Consider the following 21512-nt stretch of genomic DNA (forward strand, 5'->3'; position numbering starts at 1 on the left):
GTCTCCTCCTCGCTCGCCCGACGTCTCCTCCTCGCTCGCCCGACGTCTCCTCCTCGCTCGCCCGACGTCTCCTCCTCGCTCGCCCGACGTCTCCTCCTCGCTCGCCCGCCGCCCCCGACGTCTCCTCCTCGCTCGCCCGCCGCCCCCGTCTCCTCCTCGCTCGCCCGCCGCCCCGACGTCTCCTCCTCGCTCGCCCGCCGCCCCCGACGTCTCCTCCTCGCTCGCCGTCCCTCTCTCTCGCCGTCCCTCTCTCTCGCCGTCCCCCTCGCTCGCCGTCTCCCCCTCTCTAGCCGTCACCCCCTCCCTCTCTCTCGCCGTCCCTCTCGCTCTCGCCGTCCCTCTCGCTCTCGCCGTCCCTCTCGCTCTCGCCGTCCCTCTCGCTCTCGCCGTCCCTTTCTTTCTCTCTCTCGCCGACCCTCTCCCTCTCTCTCGCCGTCCCTCTCGCTCTCTCTCTCTCTCTCGCCATTCCGCTCTCTCTCGCCATTCCGCTATCTCTCTCTTGCCATTCCGTTCTCTCTCTCTCTCGCCATACCGCTCTCTCTCTCTCGCCATACCGCTCTCTCTCTCTCGCCATACCGCTCTCTCTCTCTCGCCATACCGCTCTCTCTCTCTCTCGCCATTCCGCTCTCTCTCTCTCTCTCGCCATTCCGCTCTCTCTTTCTCTCGCCATTCCGCTCTCTCTCGCCATTCCGTTCTCTCTCTCTCGCAATTCCGCTCTCTCTCTCTCTCTCTCTCTCGCCATTCCGCCCTCTCTCGCCATTCCGCCCTCTCTCTCTCTCGCCATTCAGCTCTCTTTCTCTCTTGCCATCTAACTCTATCTCTCTCTCGGCATCTATGTCGATCTCTTTCTCGCCATCCCTCTTTCTCGCCATCCCTCTTTCTCGCCATCCCTCTTTCTCGCCATCCCTCTTTCTCGCCATCCCTCTTTCTCGCCATCCCTCTTTCTCGCCATCCCTCTTTCTCGCCATCCCTCTTTCTCGCCATCCCTCTTTCTTGCCATCCCTCTTTCTCGCCATCCCTCTCTCTCTTGCTCTACATCAGCCTCTCCCTCTCTTGCTTTCCATCTGCCTCTCTCTCTCTCCGTCCGCCTTTCTCTCTCTCTCTCTGTCTCTCTCCCTCCATCCGCCTCTCTCTCTCCTACTATCCACCTCTCTCTCCATCTGCCTCTCTCGATCTCTCTATTCGTCTCACTCTCTCCCTTCATCTGGACCTCTCTTTTTCGCTCTCCATCTGGCCCTCTCTCTCTTGCTCTCCGTCCGCCTCCCTCGATCGCTCCCCCTCCATCCGCCCCTCTTGCTCGCTCCCCCTCCATCCGCCCCTCTTGCTCGCTCCCCCTCCATCCGCCCCTCTTGCTCGCTCCCCCTCCATCCGCCCCTCTTGCTCGCTCCCCCTCCATCCGCCCCTCTTGCTCGCTCCTCCTCCATCCGCCCCTCTTGCTCGCTCCCCCTCCATCCGCCCCTCTTGCTCGCTCCCCCTCCATCCGCCCTTCTTGCTCGCTCCCCCTCCATCCGCCCCTCTTGCTCGCTCCCCCTCCATCCGCCCCTCTTGCTCGCTCCCCCTCCATCCGCCCCTCTTGCTCGCTCCCCCTTCATCCGCCCCTCTTGCTCGCTCCTTCTCCATCCGCCCCTCTTGCTCGCTCCCCCTCCATCCGCCCCTCTCGCTCGCTCTCCCTCTATTCGCCTCTCTCGCTTGCTCTCCCTCCATTTGCCTCTCTTGCTTGCTTTCCATCCACCTCTCTCGTTCGCTGTCTCCACCCACTCACACCACTTGTCTAAATCATTTTGAAGCCTCTTAACATCCCACTCACACTCACCTTCCCACCTTTTTGTGTCGTCAGCAAACTTGGAAATATTGCATTTGGTTCCCTCATCCAAAACATTGATATATATTGTGAATAACTGGGACTCCAGCACTGATCCTTGATGTACCCCACTAGTCACGACCTGCCTCTGAAAAAGGGCCATTTATTCACACATCCTTTCCCCATGCCTCCCGCCTCTCTGGCCCCATCACTCCTGGCTCCGCCACTCCCAGCCCTCGCCACTTCCTGGCCCCCGCCCCTGTCGCCTCTCTTTTTGAAACAGCATCTCTCCAGACTGAGATCCAAGGATCTTAGGTGGGTTGTTAGCCTGTTACGCCTGTATTTCAAACATAGAAAATACTATCTTCATTGTTCACCGCATGGAATGCGGATAGGGCTGTATTTCAGTTTGTATTTCATGAGGGAAAAGACAGCTGGAAGATTTCTTCTAGCCTGAGGCTGGTGGTAAAAATCTACAGCGGTCCTCACAGAGCCTTGTGGCAGAAAGCAGTCAGCAGAGTTAGCTTGAGAAACTGAACAAGGAGCTGAGGCATCCACAGTTGTGAAGTCAGTAAAGGAAAAAGTGGCAAGTCGCATTGCCAAAGCTAATGGAAGAATCCCCCAAAGAATCTAATATTTGGAAGAACAACTGGAATAGGAAGTTGAATTAACTTTTTGAGTTGGTCCCATGAACAATGAATGCATTCAAGATTACTTGAAGGGAACTCTTGGGTTATGGCAGTCGGGAGGCAGTCAAAAAGAACTGAACTATTTTACACGATAATGTGCCTTTTTCAAATCAAAATGTATTTCACTGTTTATGCAGTGAGCAACAAGGAACCAACAAAATAAGGTTTTATTGAGTTTAAGAAAGAGCAAATTTATTAACTACTAAACCTGAGGAAAAGAAAAACATACATACAGATATCAGAAATGAGGAAGGTTCGAGTCCAATTTTAAAAAAAGTGAAAATAACATAGTTATTTGTGCTTTGATTGCCCCAGAGGTGTAGATTTTTAAACAATGCAGTTGATTTGGATTAGTTGGTTTTGTGGATGCGGTCAGATGCAGCAGATGTTGCAATTATTACACAATCTCAGTTCGCTGGTAGATTTCTAGTTAGGTTGTCTTCTGAACCGGAGAATATACTTTTTTTAGAAGAGAAAGAGGGAGAGAGAGTTTTCAGCTTGTCTCTTCTGCTAAAGCCTTTCTTCTGTCTCTCTGCGGTGGCTACAGCCTGGCCTTCACCCACTGTGTATTTCCAGGGGTTTTTTGGGTGGGTTTGTCTGTGACAGCCATTGTTTCAATATCCAGCGCTTTGCATTTAAATGTGTCTTCCTTAGACAGTGATGAGTTTGGATGGGTCTCTGAAGGTTTGATTGTTTTTCAACTTCAGTTTGGAAGGTGGCCTTGCATTTTTAGGTAGTTTGTTCTGTTTCGTTTCAAATTGCAAAATTACCAGTCAGTTGAAAGTTGAAAAATCATATTTTCAAAAATAAAGGGGCATAGCCTCATGGCAGCCAGTCTCTTTTCACACAGCCTCTTTGCTTCTTTTATTTGCTTTTTCAATTACCCTCTGAACCTCAGTATTCAGCCTGGTTCTCTGTTGTATTATCCACTTGGCATCTGTCATAAGTGCACTTTTTCTTCTTCTTTTCAATCTCTATTTCTTTGCCATCCAGGGAACTCTGGATTTGTTTGCCCTACCTTTCCCTTTTGCGGGAGTATATCTTGACTATGCCCAAACCATCTCTTTAAAAGCAGTCCATTTTCTGTTGCAGTTTTGCCTGCCAACCTTTGATTCCAATTCATCGGGGCCATATCACTCTTATCCTATTGAGGTTGGCTTTTCCCCAGTTAGTTATTCGTACTCTGGATTGTTTCTTGTCCTTTATCATGGGCAACCTAAACCATATGATACAATGCTGACTACACCTAAATGTTCACCTGTTGCCACCTGATACACTTGGCCCACCTCAATCCCAAGAACTAGATCTTCTAGCACTGCTTCCTTTCTCTTTGGACTAGAAACATACTGCTGTAGAAAATTCTCCTCAACACACTCCATTAACTCTTGCCCCTCTCTGTCCTTTACACTACTACTATCCCTGTCTATATTCAGATAATTAAAGTCCCCCATTATAACTACTCTATAATTTTTGCACCTCTCTGTAATTTTCTGGTCCATTTGTTCTTCTACATTAGGTTTGTCCAATCCGCAGCCCCTCCATATGGCCCTCGGTGCGTTTATTGAAAATGCCGGTAGAATGTGTCAGTGAGTTTGAAGATTTCTGCATGGGACTGCTCCTCCAATGCGTCAATCCCGCATTTGCTGCTGATAGGTTCGATACTGAGCCTATCAGCAGCAAACATGGAAGAGAACAGGCTGTGATTGGAGGAACAGCGAACACTGGCAATTCTGGAGGCAACTAGGCATGCTTCCCCACTGCCCCCACACCCCTGGATTATAATGCTTTGGCACCACCGGCTGTGTTCCCCTGCTTCCTCCCCACATTCTCCCCGATTCCTCCCTGTGTTCCCCACGATTCCTCCAGTTATTCCCCCAGTTCTCCCAGTTCCTCCCCTCGTTTAGCCGACTCTTAGCATTTTCCTGGGTGGCCACCCGCGTTCGGGCGCTGTTAGGCCTCAGGCCTCACTTCAGGATTCTCTTCCACTCATGATACCTTCCTTGCCCCCGCAGCTGATTTGGTGTTTGAGGGTGGGTGGGTGGGCGAGGGAAGGCACGTGAGAGGGGGAAGTGAGGGTGGGTGGGTGAGGGAGGGCACGTGGGAGGGGGAAGTGAGGGCAGGTGAAGGGGGGAAGGAGGGAGAGAGCTTGCATGGGTGCAAGAAAGGGGGATGGCAAGAAGGAGGGGAGTGTGTGCCTGGCTCACTTCCAAACCCAGCATTCTCATTTACCCTTACTCTCACACATCAAAAGGTACTTTCACCCACTCTGTGGTGAGGGTGAGTAATTGACCCTGAGACTGAGAGTCAGCTGAACACACACACCCTTTCACACTCAAATGGTTGTCTTAATTTTAAAAAAAGATGAGAAATAATCAATTCATTGTTGTGCTTTTTTTCTGCTTAGCAATTTGTTTCTTTTCGTATGTCAGACTTTTTTTTTGAAATTCATGCTTAATGTGCCAAACGTTATCTTACCAAAATTTGCCTAACGGCCCCCCACAAGTGTGAGAAAAATTGAAATGTGGACCCCATGCAAAAAGGTTGGATAAGCCTGCTCGACATCTTTCTCACTAGTTGGTGGCCCCTACTGAGCAATGTAATTGTACCTTTTTTTGCACATTGTAGCTGAAATCCCTCATCCTAGGACGATTATGGTAATTGTCTGCATCTCTCAAAGACCTCCACATCCTTCCTAAAGTGTGGCGATCAGAATAGGATGCAATACTTCACTGCTTTTGTGCTTAATGTCTCTATCAAGCCTAAGATCCTATATGTTTTGCCAACTACTGTCTCAGTATGTCCTGCAACCAAAGATCTATGCACATGGATTCCTTGGTCCATCTGCCCCTGCACATTCTAGAACTGTGTCATTAAGTCTATATTGCCTCTCCCCGTCCCTTCTGCCAAAATGCATCATCTAACACCCCTCTGTGTTAAATTTCATTTGCCGCTTCTCTGCTAGCCTGTTATGCAGTTGATCAGTATCATCCTCACTGTTTCCCACGCCTCCAAGTTTGGTATCTTTAAGAAATTTTGTGACTTTTTGTATTGTAATATCCAAGTCATTATATAAATTAAAAAGCAGCAGCACTGACCCTTGGGGAGTGACAGTGTCTATCATCCTCCTGCTGTAAAACAATTATTTACCAAAACTCACTGTTTTCTGTCCTTAAGCTAATTTTTTTCTTCAAGTTGACACTGACCCTTCTATTCCTTGATTCTCAATTTTGTTAGCCAGCCTTTAATGTGGTATTTTTTCAAATGTTTTCTAAAAATCATAAAGACCACATTTATTGCATTCCCTTCACCAACCTTCCATGTTGCTTCAAAAAATTCAGCTAAGTTATTCAAACATGATCTGCCTTTTACAAATCCATGCTGGCTCTCCTCAATTAATTGAAACCTCTCCAAGTGCCTGTTAATTTTTATAATCTCCCACATCATTAAAGGAGCCCTGGCTTTGGTTCCCTTACCTAGGAATGCACCTAGCCTGTACCTGAAATATCTCCTTAAAGATCACCCATTGTTCAAATACAGTTTTTCCTATCAACCTTTGGTTCCATTATACCCTGCTAGATCCCTTTTCATCCCATCAAAGTAGGCCTTCTTCCAGTTTACAAATTCTACTTTAGATTGTTCCGTGTTCTTTTCCATTGCTAATCAAAACCTCCTGCGACAATAATATAGCTTACCCAAGTGTTTCTGCTCCACTTGGCCTACCTTATTCCCCGAGAACCAAATCCAACATTGCCTCCTTCCTCGTCAAGGAAGTTCTCCTGAACTTGTTTTAGAAATTTAAATTATTTTGTTATTTTGCATCTGTTTACAAAATATGATATCTTGATATGGAGATATAACTTTTAATAAAGTACATTGCTGAGATGTCAGCATTTCAATTCCTTTAATCATATCCCTTAATGTATTTTTTAACCTTTTATGGTTCTGATTTTGCAACTCGAGCGTAGTTAATTGTTTTCCCCATTACTCTAATTCATGTACTAAACTTTAGCTGATTATATTTAGGTGGTACTTGTGCGGTGGAATGAACCATTTCAGAAACTTGCGACATGCGATGCTGATGGAGGAATTTTTGTGTGGATTCAGTACGAAGGGAGGTGGTCAGTTGAGCTAGTCAATGATCGTGGAGCACAGGTAAACATTTTCTTCAAATGAAAAATTTGAAACTATTGTTTTTTTTAATTGATCACATTTACATTTGAAAAACATCAAACTTTTCTCAGAAGGTTCAGATTCCGTTGATTGGTTTCATAATTTTTAAATTATGCAATGGAATAATAGGCATGTATGTTTAATGTATTAATTTGAACTTCCTTTTTCATTAGTGGTATTAATCCATTTATTTTGAACCAGTCAATGCCTTTGCCAAAGTAGCGCAGAGATTCATTTCAGACTTGCATCTGTTATTCCTCCGCATAACCTTGAGGCCAATGGTTGTTTTGTTTAAATCATCTGATGATTATTCATCTACAAAAGTTACTTTGTCCATTTATAAATAGGAACATAGAAATAGCTAGATTTAAAAATGTCAACATCCACCTAATTCACCATCTGGTAACTACATGACTCAACAAAGGCAATCAATTGCTCTCAATTAGTTTAGAACAGACCCAAGATTCAAGGGAAACCCCAGTGGTGGAAATGTCTAAAGTCAATTTTTTGTTTCAAACATATATATGTACCATATTTCATGTCTCAGATTACTCATTTACTGTTTTCCAAAATAATATTTTTGGAAAGAAATCCATCCAATCTGGTGGTTCAGCAATTCACTACTGACACTTTACATGCACTTTAAACACAGGGCCATCTTCTCATTCTGCTGTTATGGGTTGGGTGAAACAGCTTGTCATGATCTAGATTATGAGTTTAGAGTTTTAAAAGCAGTAATCCCATCACCCCTCAGCCTTCAGTGAGAACATACCTAACCTGCATTGAGAACATACCTAACCTGCATAATCGCTGCTCATAATTTGATTGGGTGGATGCCCTCTTCTGAAAAATGACGTATTCCTTTTTATTGATCTCTGATCTGATTTGGTACCTCAAAAAACCTGAATCATCTTTGTTATATTCGTTCTCTAACAGGTAAATATCAAGTTTTTCACTTTTGAAAACACAGTTATTTTGGGTGGCTAAGCAATTTGAGTTAATTGAAATCATGCAGTTAGTAGTCAGAAAATAGGTTTGGTAGACCCTTCTGCCCATTTGATCTCTCAGTTCCAGAATTCCAAACTTGCTCATTGTAACATTTAATTGTTGCTTAGTGAGTCATTGCCCAAACCTCAACCGCTCCTCTTCAAAACTTGTTCAAAACTTATTCAAATTATCAATCACCCTTTTTGAAATGTGCCATCATCTGTTCTAAATTCACCTTTAAAGCTGTTGAACCGTTGTCCTCTTGTCCTGCTGCCTTGGTGTTTTTGAAAAGTATATTTACAACCTCTTAAAAAATCCCATGAGGCGTTTTTTTTTAGCTGATCAGGTCTATTCACATAGTTTTTCCCTTTTAACCAGTTATTAATATACATTCATCCTTAATCCATAATACTCATCTACATTATTTAACAAAGAATGTTTTATACCTTTATTAAATGCTTCCCTTCTCTCCAGTCAATTTATTGAATTCTTTAAAAAACTAACAGTAGGCAAGGGCAATATAAATGCAATAGATTTGAATTTTTAAATTATTTTGCAAAGTTTGGCCTTGGCCTTGACTAAGGTCAAAGCATCTGAAGTTAGGGGACTAGTTACTCAGTGGCTAGCAAAATGGCTACAAAACAAAAAACAAAGTAGGACTTAAAACTAGCTACTCAGACTGGCAAAAGGTGGGAAATGGTATTCCATGATTGAGTCAAAGTACGTTTTCAGCACTTCAGGATGGTGGTATAGTTAATATTCAGAAATGAACTTTCAGAATGGGTGTGCAATTTTCAAATAAATTTCAATTTATTGTAAGTGTAAGGTGGTGCATTTTGACAGGAAGAATAAGGAGGCCACAAACTGCTTGGAAAATAAGAATCGAAGTCAGGTAGAGGAAGTGATAATAGTTCAACTCGATTTAGGGTAGTTATAGAAAAAGACAAAAATAGATCAGGAATAAATGTTCTCAATTGGGTGAAATGCTAATTTTACTAAGATGAGAGATGATTTAGCTAAAATAGACTGGAAACAGCTACTTAAAGGTAAATCAATAATTTGACCCTGATCAGTAAATCAGATCAGTGGGAGACATTCAGGAAAGAGTTAATGAAGGTTCAGAGCAAGTACGTTCCTTAAAAAGGGTCGACTAACAAACCTAGAACCGACAAATCTAGAACTGCTGGATGTCAAAAGGCTTAAGGGAAAGGTTAAAGAGAAAAAGGGAAGCTTATGACAGAAACGGTGAGCTCAGTGGGAAACGTACAGGAGTATGTAAAGTGCATTAAAAAGAAAATTAGGAAAGCAAAAAGAGGACATATTAAAAAAGGACATATTGACAAGTAAAAGTCAAAACCCAAAGATTTTTTATAAGTGCATAAAGAGTAAGAGGATAACCAAATAAAGAGCTTGAACTATTAGGGCTCATAAGGGTAACCTTTGTGTCAAGTTTTTTGGGGTGCTGGTTGAGAAATTTACAAAGAAGTTCTACCATCTACTGGAAGCTTATCTTCAATCGTAAATATACATGTTGGGATTTATACAGTTCCACATGCTGTAAGATTGGCTTTATTGGCAACCTCATAAACAAGGCCTGAGCCATTTGCTCATCATGCAAGCTTGATGATGAAATAAGGCACATTAAAGCCATCCTGCGAGATAATGGCTACCCTGATCTGATCATTGCTAGCTGCATATCATGCAAACTTATGACTGGGCCTAAGGCTGGCACTTCCTTTCCTGAAAAGTGCCCAGGCAACCTCAGGTTACCCTGGAAGGGTAAGGTATCTCAAAAATTTGAACAACAGATGAAGCTAGCTGTTGCTGCTACTATGCAGTAGCAGCATGAGTTGTGTTGACCTGAAGCAGGATGCTGCTGTCAAGCCAAAAAGATGTTCTGCCGATCACACAAATGAGTAATGAAGCATATGAATTTCAGTGCTGATGTGATGCTAGGCTGTATGTCCCAAACACTGGCTGATCATAACAAACAGCATGTCCCTTCAGCTGTTCGCAAGAGGCAAGGTACTGACTGCACCCAACCAGCCCATTCTTGAAAAACGCAAAATATAGTGCCCAGCATTAGATGGGATTCTGCGATTGGACAACATTTGCTAAACAATCCTGAGTGTGGTAAGAATTATACTGTCAACCAATTTAGATTATCTATAGTGGCTCATAGTGTGGCTCACGTACATGTTCAAGAAGCTACATATCTTAATACGCAGAGCCCTGTCTTTTGCAGACAGAAAGAACATATCCACACACTGCGCCTTTTTCAACGAAACAAAATAGGCAACAGCCATTCTCTGGTTCATCCCCCAAGGCAATACCTAGCCCAATCAGAGTCAACCTGCCTGGTTTGAATTTAAACAAAGCTTGACAGTTAACTGTCAGTCATCAGTTAACTGGTACATTCTCCATGGCAACACCTCTACAAATCAGAGTTCACTTGTCAACCAATCAGCACTTTCTTTTGATGCAGGATAAATTGTTGTTCCCTTTACATTTGGTATTCATGTGAATTGTCCTGATGAGTGCAAGACAAAAAATTTTGACAACATGTCTTTTTTTCAGCAATACCTGTTTTTTTTTTTACTTTATTCTTTCAGGGGATTTGGGCATCACTGGCTAGGCCAGCATTTGTTGCCCATCCTTAGTTGCCCATGTGAGCTGCATTCTTGAACTGCTGCAGCCTATGTGGTGTAGGTACACCCATAATGCTGTTAGGAAAGGAGTGCCAGGATTTTGCCCCAGTGTCAGTGAAGGAATAGCGACATTGTTCCAAGTCAGGATGGTGTGTAACTTGGAGGGGAACTTGCAGGTGGTGATGTTCCCATGCATCTGCTGCCCTTGTCAATCTAGGTGGTAAAGTTCCTGGGTTTGGAAGATACTGTTGAAGGAGGTTTGCTGAATGCTGCGATGCATCTTTTATGTGCTACACACTGTGTGTTGATCTTGGAGGGAGTGAATGTTTAAGTGGGATGTTTTGCCTTGGAAGTTGTTAAACTTCTTGGGCGTTGTTGGAGCTGGATGACATTGCTGTGGTTCTTAATGCGTGTTTTCACAAAAGAGAGGGACAGCCAGACATTGCGATCAGGGAGGGGAAGTGTGAAACGTCAGATTAAATTAACATGGTAAGAGAAGAAGTATTAAGAGGTTGAACATCTGAACGTGGATCAGATCCCCAGGCTTGAACACAATGTTAAAAGAAGAAAGAAAACAAAAAGCAGAGGCCCTGATCATTTTCCAATTCTCTCTGTGGTGCTAGAGGACTGGAGGACAGCCAATTTTGCACCTTTGTTTAAAACTGGAGAAAGGGATAAGCTGAATAATTATAGGCTGGTCAGCCTAACCTTGGTGGTGGGAAAGTTATTGGAAAAATTCTGAGGGACAGGAATCTTCATTTAGAAAATTAATCAAAGGCAATTAGCATGGATTTGTTAAGGAATGGTCTTGTCTGACTAGTGTGAGTTACTTTTTGAGGTAGTAACAAGGAAGGTTGATGAGGGTAATGCATTTGGTGTAGTCCATATGGATTTTAGAATGTTTTTGATGAGGTCCCTCATGGCAAGCTAATTGTAAAAGTAAAAGCCCATGGGAGCCAAGGCAAAGTAGCAAGATGGATCCCAAATCGGATCAGACACAGAAAGCAAAGAGTGATGTTATTGTGACTGGAAGGCTGTTTCCAGTGGAGTTCTGCAGGGCTCAGGACTAGGTCTGTTATTTTTTATGGTATATATCAATAATTTGGACTTGCATGCAGAGAATATGATTAAGAAGCATGCAGATGATGCAAAAAAATGACCCTGTAAGGTAATAATGAAGAAGAAAGGAGTAGACTGCAGGAAGATATCAATGGACTAATCAGGTGGGTAGAAAAATGGCAAGTTGAGTTCAGTCTGGAGAAATATGAGATAATGCGTTTGAGGAATGATAAGGCAAGGGAATACACAATAAATGGTAGGATACTGAGAAGTGTGGAGGAACAAAGGGACCTTGGAGTGCATGCCCACAGATCCCTGAAAGTGGCAGGTAAGGTAGATGAGGTGGTCAAGAAAACGTAATTGAGGAATAGAATTTAAGAGCTGGGAGGTTATGCTGGAACTGTATAAAACACCAGTGAGTGATAATAACCTGGAACTTGCTGCCTACGAGAGTGGTAGAAGCAGGTACAATAAATTATTTTAAAATGAAATCAGATGGCAATTTTTTCATTCTGTTTTCTACTGGCTGGCTTGACAGGTTTTGCTGGCTGCCAGGTGGAAAAGCCAGTGGCGGAATGCTGCAGCTGATGACTGTTGAGTATGGATCCTAGTCAACAGACCAGGGCATGTTGGGGCATGGGGCTTGGGGCATGGCAGCAAGGAGAGAGGGAGATCCAGATGAAACACATCTTGGGTTGCTAAGGGAGGCTAGGATGGAGATAGAGAAGCTCTCACCACAGTCTTTCATTTCTCCTTGGATATGACAGTGGCGCCAGAGCATTGGAGGATTGCAAATGTTATACCTCAGTTCAAAAAGGAGAGAGGGATAAACCTGGTATCCAGTCAATGTAACATAATTGAAGGGAAAAGTACTAACGACCATTTTCAAGGACAAAATTAAAAATTTTTTAGAGAACAAGGCATCCGTTAATATGGGTTAGCTAGCACGGATTTGTTATAGAAGAATAGTGCCTGATTCATAAGAATCCTTGACTCCCTTGTAGATCAGAAATTTGCCTTAAGTACATTCAATGATCCAGCCTCCACTGCTCTTAGGGTTGGAGAATTCCAAAGATTAATGATCCTTTGAGAGAAGAAATTCCTTTTGTCTCCACCTTAAATGGGAGTCCCCCTTATTCTGAAACTCTGCCCCCCGTTCTAGATTCCACCATGACTGGAAACATCATCTTAGCAGCATGTCAATCCCCCTCGGAATCTTTTATGTTTCAGCAAGATCACCACTCATTCTTCTAAACTCCATTGAGTACAGGCCCAACCTATTGATGGAAGCAGATTCAATATTAATGTTCAAAGGGGAATTGGATAAATACTTGGAAAGGAAAAAAGATTATAGGGCCATGGGAAAGAAGCTCTACCTTAGAGTCAGCACATGCTGAATGGCCTCTTTTTTAATTCATTCACAGGATGTGGGCTTTGCTGGCAGGGCCAGCATTTATTGCCTATCCCTAGTTGCCCTTGAGAAGGTGGTGGTGTTGAGCTGCCTTCTTGAACCGCTGCAGTCCATGTGGTGTAGGTTCACCCACAATGCTGTTAGGAAAGGAGTTCCAGGAGTTTGACCCAGTGACAGTGGAGGAACGGCGATATATTTCCAAGTCAGGATGGTGAGTGGCTTGGAAGGGAGCTTCCAGGTGGTGGTGTTCCCGTCTATCTTGTCCTTCTAGGTTGTAGTGGTCATGTGTTTGGAAGGTGCTGTTTAAGGAGCCTTGGTGAGTTCCTGCAGTGCATCTTGTAGATGGTACTACTGCTGCTACTGTATGTTGATGGTGGAGGGAGTGAATGTTTGTGGATGTGGTGCCAATCAAGCGGACTGCTTTGTCCTGGACGGTGTCCAGCTTCTTCAGTGAAGTGGGAACTGCACTCATCCAGGCAAGTGGGAAGTATTCCATCACACTCCTGACTTGTGCCTTGTAGATAGTAGACAGGCTTTGGGGAGTCAGGAGGTGAGTTTATATGGCTAGTCCAGTTCAGAAACTGAAGTTTCTGATCAATGGTAACCCCCAGGATGTTGATTGTGGGGTATTCAGTGATGGTAATGCCATTGAAGGTCAAAGATGGTTGGATTCTTTCTTGTTGGAGATAGTCATTGCCTGACATTTGTCTGGCGCGGTTGTTACTTGCCACTTGTCAGTCCAAGCCTGGATATTGTCCAGGTCTTGCTGCGTTTGGACATGGACCGCTTCAGTGTCTGAGGAGTCGTGAATGGTGCTGAGCATTGCGCAATCGTCAGCGAACATGCCCACTTCTGACCTTATGATGGAAGGAAGGTCATTGATGAAGCAACTGAAGATGGTTGACCCTAGTGCACTACCCTGAGGAGCTCCTGCAGTGTTGTCCTGGAGCTGAGATGACTGACCTCCAACAACTGCAACCATCTACCTTTGTGCTAGGTATGACTCTAACCAGCAGAGAGTTTCCTCCCTGATTCCCTTTGACTCCAGTTTTGCTGGGGCTCCTTGATGCCACACTCGGTCAAGTGCTGTTTTGATGTCAAGGGCAGTTACTCTCACCTCACCTCGGGAGTTCAGCTCTTTTGTCCATGTTTGAATCAAGGCTGTATTGAGGTCAGGAGCTGAGTGATTCAATAAGACTGTTCTAAAAAAAAAAGCCAACAGGATCCTTCGCTTTGTGAAAAGGAGCATAGAGCGTAAATGCAAGGAAGCTATGCTAAACGTTTATAATACACTGGTTAGGCCACTGCTAGACTATTGTGGCCTTTTCTGACTTTCTGAATCCAAGCTGTCAATGCAGAATGGTAAATTCATAGAAATTGTAAAAATGGATTGGGGAGTTTGCTGCTGAGTTGAAGAAAATAACCAATGACTTACAAAGAGGGGAGTGTAAAGAAGCGAATTAAATAAAATTTATTAGATGCACGTGTAAAATACTGCACATTGATAGGAAAAATTGGTTGCCTTTTTAAGCTGAATTTGTAATTGAAAGGTACCTAATGTGTTAGATGGGGAGGTGGTGGCATAGTGGTATTGTCACTGGACTAGTAATCCAAAGACCCAGGGTAATGCTCTGGGGACGCATGTTCAAATCTTACCACGGCAGATCGTGGAACTTGAATTTGATTGTTAAAAAAATCTGGAATTAAAAGGCTGATGGTGACCATGATACCATTATCAATTGTCATAAAAACCCATGTGTTTCACTAATGTCCTTTAGGGAAGGAAACCTTCCCTAATGGAAACCTACACGTGACTGCAGACCCACAGCAATGTGGTTGACTTCTTTAAAAAAAATGCCCTCTGAACAAGAGCAATTAGGTATGGGCAATAAATGCTGGCCTAGCCAGTGATGCCCATGAACGAAAGAAAAAAAAGATAGATTAGGCACTTAACTTTCCAACTCACTTTAGAGAGTGACAACAAAGTGAATGGAATGTATTGGTAAATCAGTGGATCAGTGGTAAATCAAAGGAATTAACACCAGAGCTGTAAGGTATTCTTGCCAGACTGCTTTGTTATCAAGGCACAAAGGAAATAATTCACAACCTGGAGATGGGAAAGCCATGAAGTTGATGCCTAGAATTTACATTAAAGACTGGAGATATAGGGGCTCTTCAATTTCAAAAGGAGGTAGAACCATATTAAGAAAGGTATCTAAGATTTTATATAGTACTGGGAAGGTAATACATGAGAACTAGTCCAAGGTAAGTGATTAACAATAGAATATGAGGATATAGGTTAAAAGTAATGAATGTTTCAGGATTGGAAGAATTATTTACACACTGATCATTACACACTGATAGTTTTGGGGATAGATGAAAAATAATTTGCTGATTATGTCAAGTTGTTTCTGCCTCTCTTTATGTGAATCTTTGATGCAAGTGCATTGAAGAAGTTTGTGGAAAAAGAGAGAAGAACCTGAATTCTGGCAATGTAATAATACGAACATATAAGGTTTATAGACAAAATGCATCTGATGTAGATAATATTCTGATACAATGCTTTGAGACTCTAGAGTGCAGTATCAGTGTGTGTGGAGCATTGCTATTAATTTTCTCTTAGCTATGTAATGGAGCTGTGAACGCAGGACATTTGCTCCCCACAAAAGAAAATAGAAAGACAGTTGTCCTGGGCCATCTTGTTCACATTTTGTTAATTGAGCTGCCAGTTTTCTCATCTACTGTACAGTTTTATGGTGCCAGGAGTGTATCTGGTTTGCATCCTGATGCATTATCCGGTAAATTGGAAGCAAATAGCCAAGCCCTTCATTTGACCAGATGCTTTGCATGAGACAAAATCTGAAACTGGCTTACATTCAAATGAAGGGTCTGGCTATCCACTTCCTCCATGCAAAGTGTCCGATATGAAGAATGATCATTATGTTCATTGTTGCTAGGTGAGTATAACCAATGGCAGGGCACAGTGATGTGTAAAGCTAATTGTAGTTTTGGTTTTCTTAGAATCATGGAATTGTTATAGCGTAGACCATTTGGCTCATTGAGCCAATGCCATCACTCTGCAAGAGCATTTTAGCTAGTCTCACTCCTTGCCGCTAACCCTGTGGCCCTGCAGTTTCCTTACAAGTGTTTATCTAGTTCCCTTTGCAAGCCACAATCGAATATGTGTCTACCACTCTTTCAGGCAGGCTTTCCAGATTGTAGTCATTCTCTGTCTAAAAAGTTTTCATCGTGCCACCTTTGATCCTATTCCCAATCATTTTAAATCTGTATTCTCTGGTTCTCGACCCTTCCGTCAAAGAGAACAATTTCCATCTACTCTGTTTATACCCCTCATGATTTTGAACACCTCTACCAAATCTCCTCTCAACCTTCTCAAATGAGCACAACCTCAGCCTTCCCCGTTTATCCACAGAACTGAAGTCCCTCATTCCTGGAACCATTATTATTTATCTATTTTTCTTAATTTTTGTATCCAGGCACTTAAGTTCTCATAAGCCTTTGTGCCAATTGATGCAAATGATGATTTGTTTACCATCATAACTGGTTTCCTGCTGAGAGTCCTATTAGATGCCTCTAGAAGGGGAGGACAGCCAGTGAAACAATGTTGGGTATGTCAGGTTGAACACTGACAGGATAATCATGAACTAGCAATTCCTGATTCACTGAATGATTTGTTAAATTTATTTTCATTTTTGCAATTAAAATATTTAGGTTACCTTTGAAATGTTTGTTGTGCTGAGTTAACAGTTTTTAACCAGGGTGGTGGTTGGAGCACTGCAATTAGCCTCATAAAGTAGGAAGGGGAGTATTAACCAGGGCCCTTGTTCCTAGCTGCTATCCAGCAGCCTCTGTTATAAATGATTATTATATGTTTGAGAAAATCTGGCACAGCTGCGAAGACTCTTGTGACAATTAGGTGAAGCAGAGGAGGGTCTGCTAGTAAATCTATAGCCCAACAAGGAGAAATAAACAGGAAAAAGGGAATAAAATAAATTCATGAATTGTTTAATTCCAGCAAACGACTTTTTTCCCCTCATTCTGCTTTTCAGGTGAGTGACTTTACCTGGAGCCATGATGGTACTCAAGCACTCATCTCTTACCGAGATGGCTTTGTGCTAGTTGGATCTGTCAGTGGGCAGCGACATTGGTCTTCTGAGATTAATTTGGACAGCCAGATTACGTGTGGAATATGGACACCTGATGATCAACAGGTATCAGTACTGTGCTTGAATTTTAGCTATCTAAGCAATGCAATGTTTCAGTCGAACAACATCATTATAAGCTACTACTTGGATGGAGTGCTCTCAGCAGTTTTTCTCTGAAAGAAGGAAAACTGAAAATTATTATAGTGAGAATTGCACTTAATTTTAGTGCTTTACTGAGTTCTATGGGTTTGTCAATAAATGGTATAAATGTGAAATTTCTGTACATCCCTCATCTATGTGCTGTTCCTTGGCGACATCATCCATCGAGTTCCACATATATGCTGACGACCCCCAGCTCCAGCCTACCACCTGTCTGTGACTTGTCACATTGCTCATCAGTCCTGGATGAACAAAAATTTCCTCCAGCTAAATAATGGGAAGACTGAAACCATCATTTTCAGTACCTGCCACAAACTGTTTCCAACTCAACCCCTCTCCCCGAGGTGGAACCAGACTGTTTGCAACTTTGGTGTCATATTTGACACCGAATAAGCTTTGGACCACATATCCACTCCATCATCAAGGTCACCTACTTTGACCTGTAATACCGTCTGACTCCGCTCCATCTCATCTCAGCTCAACTGCTTTTGAAATACACAACCATACCTTTATTAACTCTAGATGTGACTATTCCAATTCTCTTTCAGTTGGTCTCCTATCTTCCACTCTACATAGTCTTAAGCTTTTCTAAAACTCTGATCCCTCTATCCCAACTTGCATTGAGTTCTGTTTGCTCGTCACCCCCATGCTCAACGACCTACATCAGCTTCAGGTCTGGCAGCACCACACTCGTAAAATTTTCACTTTTTGTTTTCAAATCCCTCTGTGGCCTTGCCCATCTATACCTCTGGAACCTCCTCCAGCCCGACAAGCCTTCAAGATCTCAGTGGTCTTCAGTGTGGCTTCACGTGTACCCCCTATTTTAACCACTCCACTATTGATGGCATGCCTTCACTTGCCTAGACTCTTGTTCTGCAGTGCTTTCCCTAAACCCGCCTCCTCTTTTAAGGTGCTCTTTAAAACATATCGCTTTGTCCAAGCTTTTGATTATCTGTCCCAACATGTTCCGTAGCTTGGTATCAAACTTTTGACTGATAATCGTTCCATGAAGTGCCTTGGGAGGTTTTATACAAAAAAAATGCTGTATAATTGCAGGTTGATTAACTCCAGTTTTTCCTCCTTTAACATCATTTATTACTCAGTCCAATCATTGGAAAAGATTTTAGGAATCTATTTAGCTTTGTAGCCCAAACATATAAGCAAACTGGAAATGTCTGTTCAAGTCTGGTTAAATCTGAAGGTGAAAATGTAGTGGTGTGGGGGTGGGGGGGCCTTAGGAACCATTTTAATACAAAACCTGAAAATGATGGAAATATACTGATCGTCAGGCAGCATCTGTGAAGAGAGAAACAGAATAAACTTTTCAGATAGTTGGCCTATCAACTGAATGTTATTTTGGTTTCAAGATTTTTAGTTTCATTAAGTGAAAAATACAACCATGAACTTTGATACTTATCTTTATACTAAATAAGTAGAATTAGATTTTATCTACTGTAAAGTCTAGCTGCAAAACAGATTTTAAAAAAAGTACTTTTCTTGTATTTATCTACATGTATGCATATATGGTTACCAGTAGGTCTCCCATTGCTCATGGACGGTCTGGAACCCTGCATGCAATTTCTGATGATTACTATGGTCCTTCCATAATGTAACCATGAGAGCCATTTATCATTTGCTTCCATATAGCAAAATTACTGAATCAATGTATCAGGTAGCTGTTGAGTAAAAAATATTGCACATATTACCCATTATGGAGAAAATTGAGTCCTCAGATATGGCTGTAATAATATTTGCAATTACTTACAGGACTTATAAAATCATATTTGGAATTTTCGGAGCCCATTGGCGACAGGTTTGGATGTGGCTGAGGGTCCTGTGGGGCTCTCCAATGAGGTCTAGCCTCCGGCCACTCTTCCCAAGGGTGGGCTGGGTGTGTGGATGGCATCCTGCCCAGCAGTGGCGGGATTCCAGTTAAGGCCATTGAGGGACCAAATAGCCAGTGATTTCATGGTCGGATGGAAGTTTATTGGAATCGAATGGGACCCCTGCTGTGCTTGCAGCTCCTCTGCTCACAGGAGACATGAACACAGTGGCAGGTTGCAGTGCTATTATTAAGTTTCCAGATTTATGTTTAAAGCAGCACATCTGCAGGCAAGTGAAATCATTTGAAAGCGTTTCCCCTGTGGACTGATTCCCAAGATGGTTCTGCCTGCTATTGAAAGGATGCAATTTCCACCATTAATTAACACCGGAGTCTTGAAAATGTGTGACTTTTTTCCCTATCATCAGTTTTATTTGTCCGAAAATTAAAATACACTTTTTTTTAAAGAAGGGAATCTGTTAATGTTGGAATCGCGTTACATGAAGTGCATGTTTTAGTTTGTAAGTGAGAGCAGCCGTTGCTAACTGGGGAAAGATTAAGGAATTATTCTTAAATATATAAGAACTGGTGTACACAGCTGTAGGAAGGATGGAAAGGGGAGTCTGTGACTGTGCTCTGTGGTTTGGTGAATAAAACTGTGTTATGGAAAAGACTACTCCAGATTCGTCGCGCCAGAAGAAAAGCCGTCCTGAAACTGAAACGCTTCGAGGAAGCCCTCCCTGCAGCCAGGCTAAATTGGTTAATGGTTGGTGGCAGCTCCACCAATCCCAGCAGAGCCAGAACTCAGTGGTGAGCGCTGAGACTGCAGGAAAGAGGACAAAGAAGACCATGGCTGCTGCAGAAAGGTAAGTCCCGAGGTTTTAATGCGGGAGGGATCCTAGACCCCAGAGAGTGGGGTGGGGGGGTTGGTATTGTAGGGCGGTGGTGCGGAAGGAAAGAGGGGGTTGACATCTCGGGGGGTGTGCCCTCAATGCACAGAGGCTGCCCCCCCCCCCCCAACTCCCTCTGTTTGAGGTACCCCCTTCTTTGGTGCCTTTTATTCATGTAGGCCTTAAAAGCAGCCTGCCCACTCCTGCCTGCCTGTCCACGCCAACCGTATTATGGCATGGTCAGTGTATTATTCAAGTTAGCAAGCCTAATTGACCTTTAATTATTCACTTAAATATGGCAGGTGGGCTGTTGATTTTGACTTTCGCCCATCCAGCGTATTATGGGGATCAGCTTGGAGGCAGGTGATGGACTAGCCACCCGAACTATTTTATGTGCCCCCCGCTGACTGAAAACATGCTCTTTGGGGGCACATAAAATCCAGCCCTTGGTGTCAACCACTTGCTTTATGTAGAAATGAAGAATGGGCTGGCTTATCTGTCATTTCCCTTGAAGTGGCCTGGAAGAATACTGTGGATTGTATGGGGTGCAGTAGTAGGCTTCACCAATACAGGAAATATTATTGTCTGTAGATCAGCCTGCACCAAATGATTTAGGATTCCATGAAGGAAAGATTCCAAACGCCAGTTTCGTGTGACATAACCAAGCAGGAGTGTCCTGACCTATAAACACCAGGTTGTTGAACAATCAAACATTCCTCCTTGTGCTTGAAGATTTTGAGTATTTGTGAATTGGCGTCCAATTCATGCAAAGATACGGAAATAATCCAAAGGAATTTCCATCCTCCCAACTTGGTTACCAGCAACCTGCACTCAGAAAGTATATCTTATCAAAATAAAGGTCTCAGAAAAAATGTACAAGCAGAGAAATGCACACTGTCAAAAAAATAGTATTCAATCAAATTACTGCAAACTGGATGTGACTAGGCCTGTTTCTCTGTTTTATGCCCATTTTACATGAGCTAGCTGCAAGCTGAGGATGAAATGTCACCTGATTTAGGAAAACTTGGTGAATGGTCTAATTTACATTATTAACATAGGTAATTTGGTTTGCACAGACCAGTCGTGTGGCCTTTCAATTTTCTCTAAAATTGCCTGCCCATAAAACAAGTGCATTAAGAATCTACCTACAAGGTGGAAGATGTATATGGCCTTCACTTGTGTTCTTTCTCTTCTGTACCTTTTCCAGTCTATAAGTCACACATGTCCCTTTAATAGTACATTCAGTTTGTTTTGTCTTGTCATTTTAAGATCGAGGATGCATGATAGGATGGCAGATACCCCAGATCTACCTTTCAGATAAAGATTATTTATGAGCTTTTTTGTTTTTTTGCAGAGGAATTGCATAGTTATGGGGAATAAGACAGGCAAAATATTATCTAAAAATTTATTCATGTGCACAAAGCTTGGAAGGCCATGTTATAGTGCCACTTACAAATATCATAGGCAATTTCAAATGTAACAGGTTTGTGAGGACACCCCACTCTGTGATGACATGGCAAACATTGCTTACATAGGTGTAGATGCAGTGTTCCTTTTTAATATATTTTGAAGTGTTAAGTATTGAAATAGAAGATCATGAATTCTACTTTTAAGGCCCCTTTGTTTTTGTGATTGAGTAATGCGAATGGCCGAATGCAACTAAACCTGAGTTTGTATCAAATGTTAGATGTTTGAAGATGAGAAAAGATT

The 21512-nt window shown here is 42.9% G+C and overlaps 1 protein-coding gene across 1 annotated transcript in view; it reads left to right on the plus strand.

Annotated features, from left to right (window-relative positions):
• Positions 1-21512, plus strand: part of tulp4a (TUB like protein 4a) — a 491793-nt gene that overhangs the window by 86089 nt on the left and 384192 nt on the right. The window contains exons 2-3 of the mRNA XM_041217482.1: positions 6514-6642; positions 16836-16997. Coding sequence (XP_041073416.1) covers positions 6514-6642; positions 16836-16997 — 291 coding nt within the window. The remainder of the gene's footprint in view (positions 1-6513; positions 6643-16835; positions 16998-21512) is intronic.

The sequence above is a fragment of the Carcharodon carcharias genome, chromosome 2 (assembly GCF_017639515.1).
Source record: "Carcharodon carcharias isolate sCarCar2 chromosome 2, sCarCar2.pri, whole genome shotgun sequence".
Classification (NCBI taxonomy): Eukaryota; Metazoa; Chordata; class Chondrichthyes; order Lamniformes; family Lamnidae; genus Carcharodon; species Carcharodon carcharias.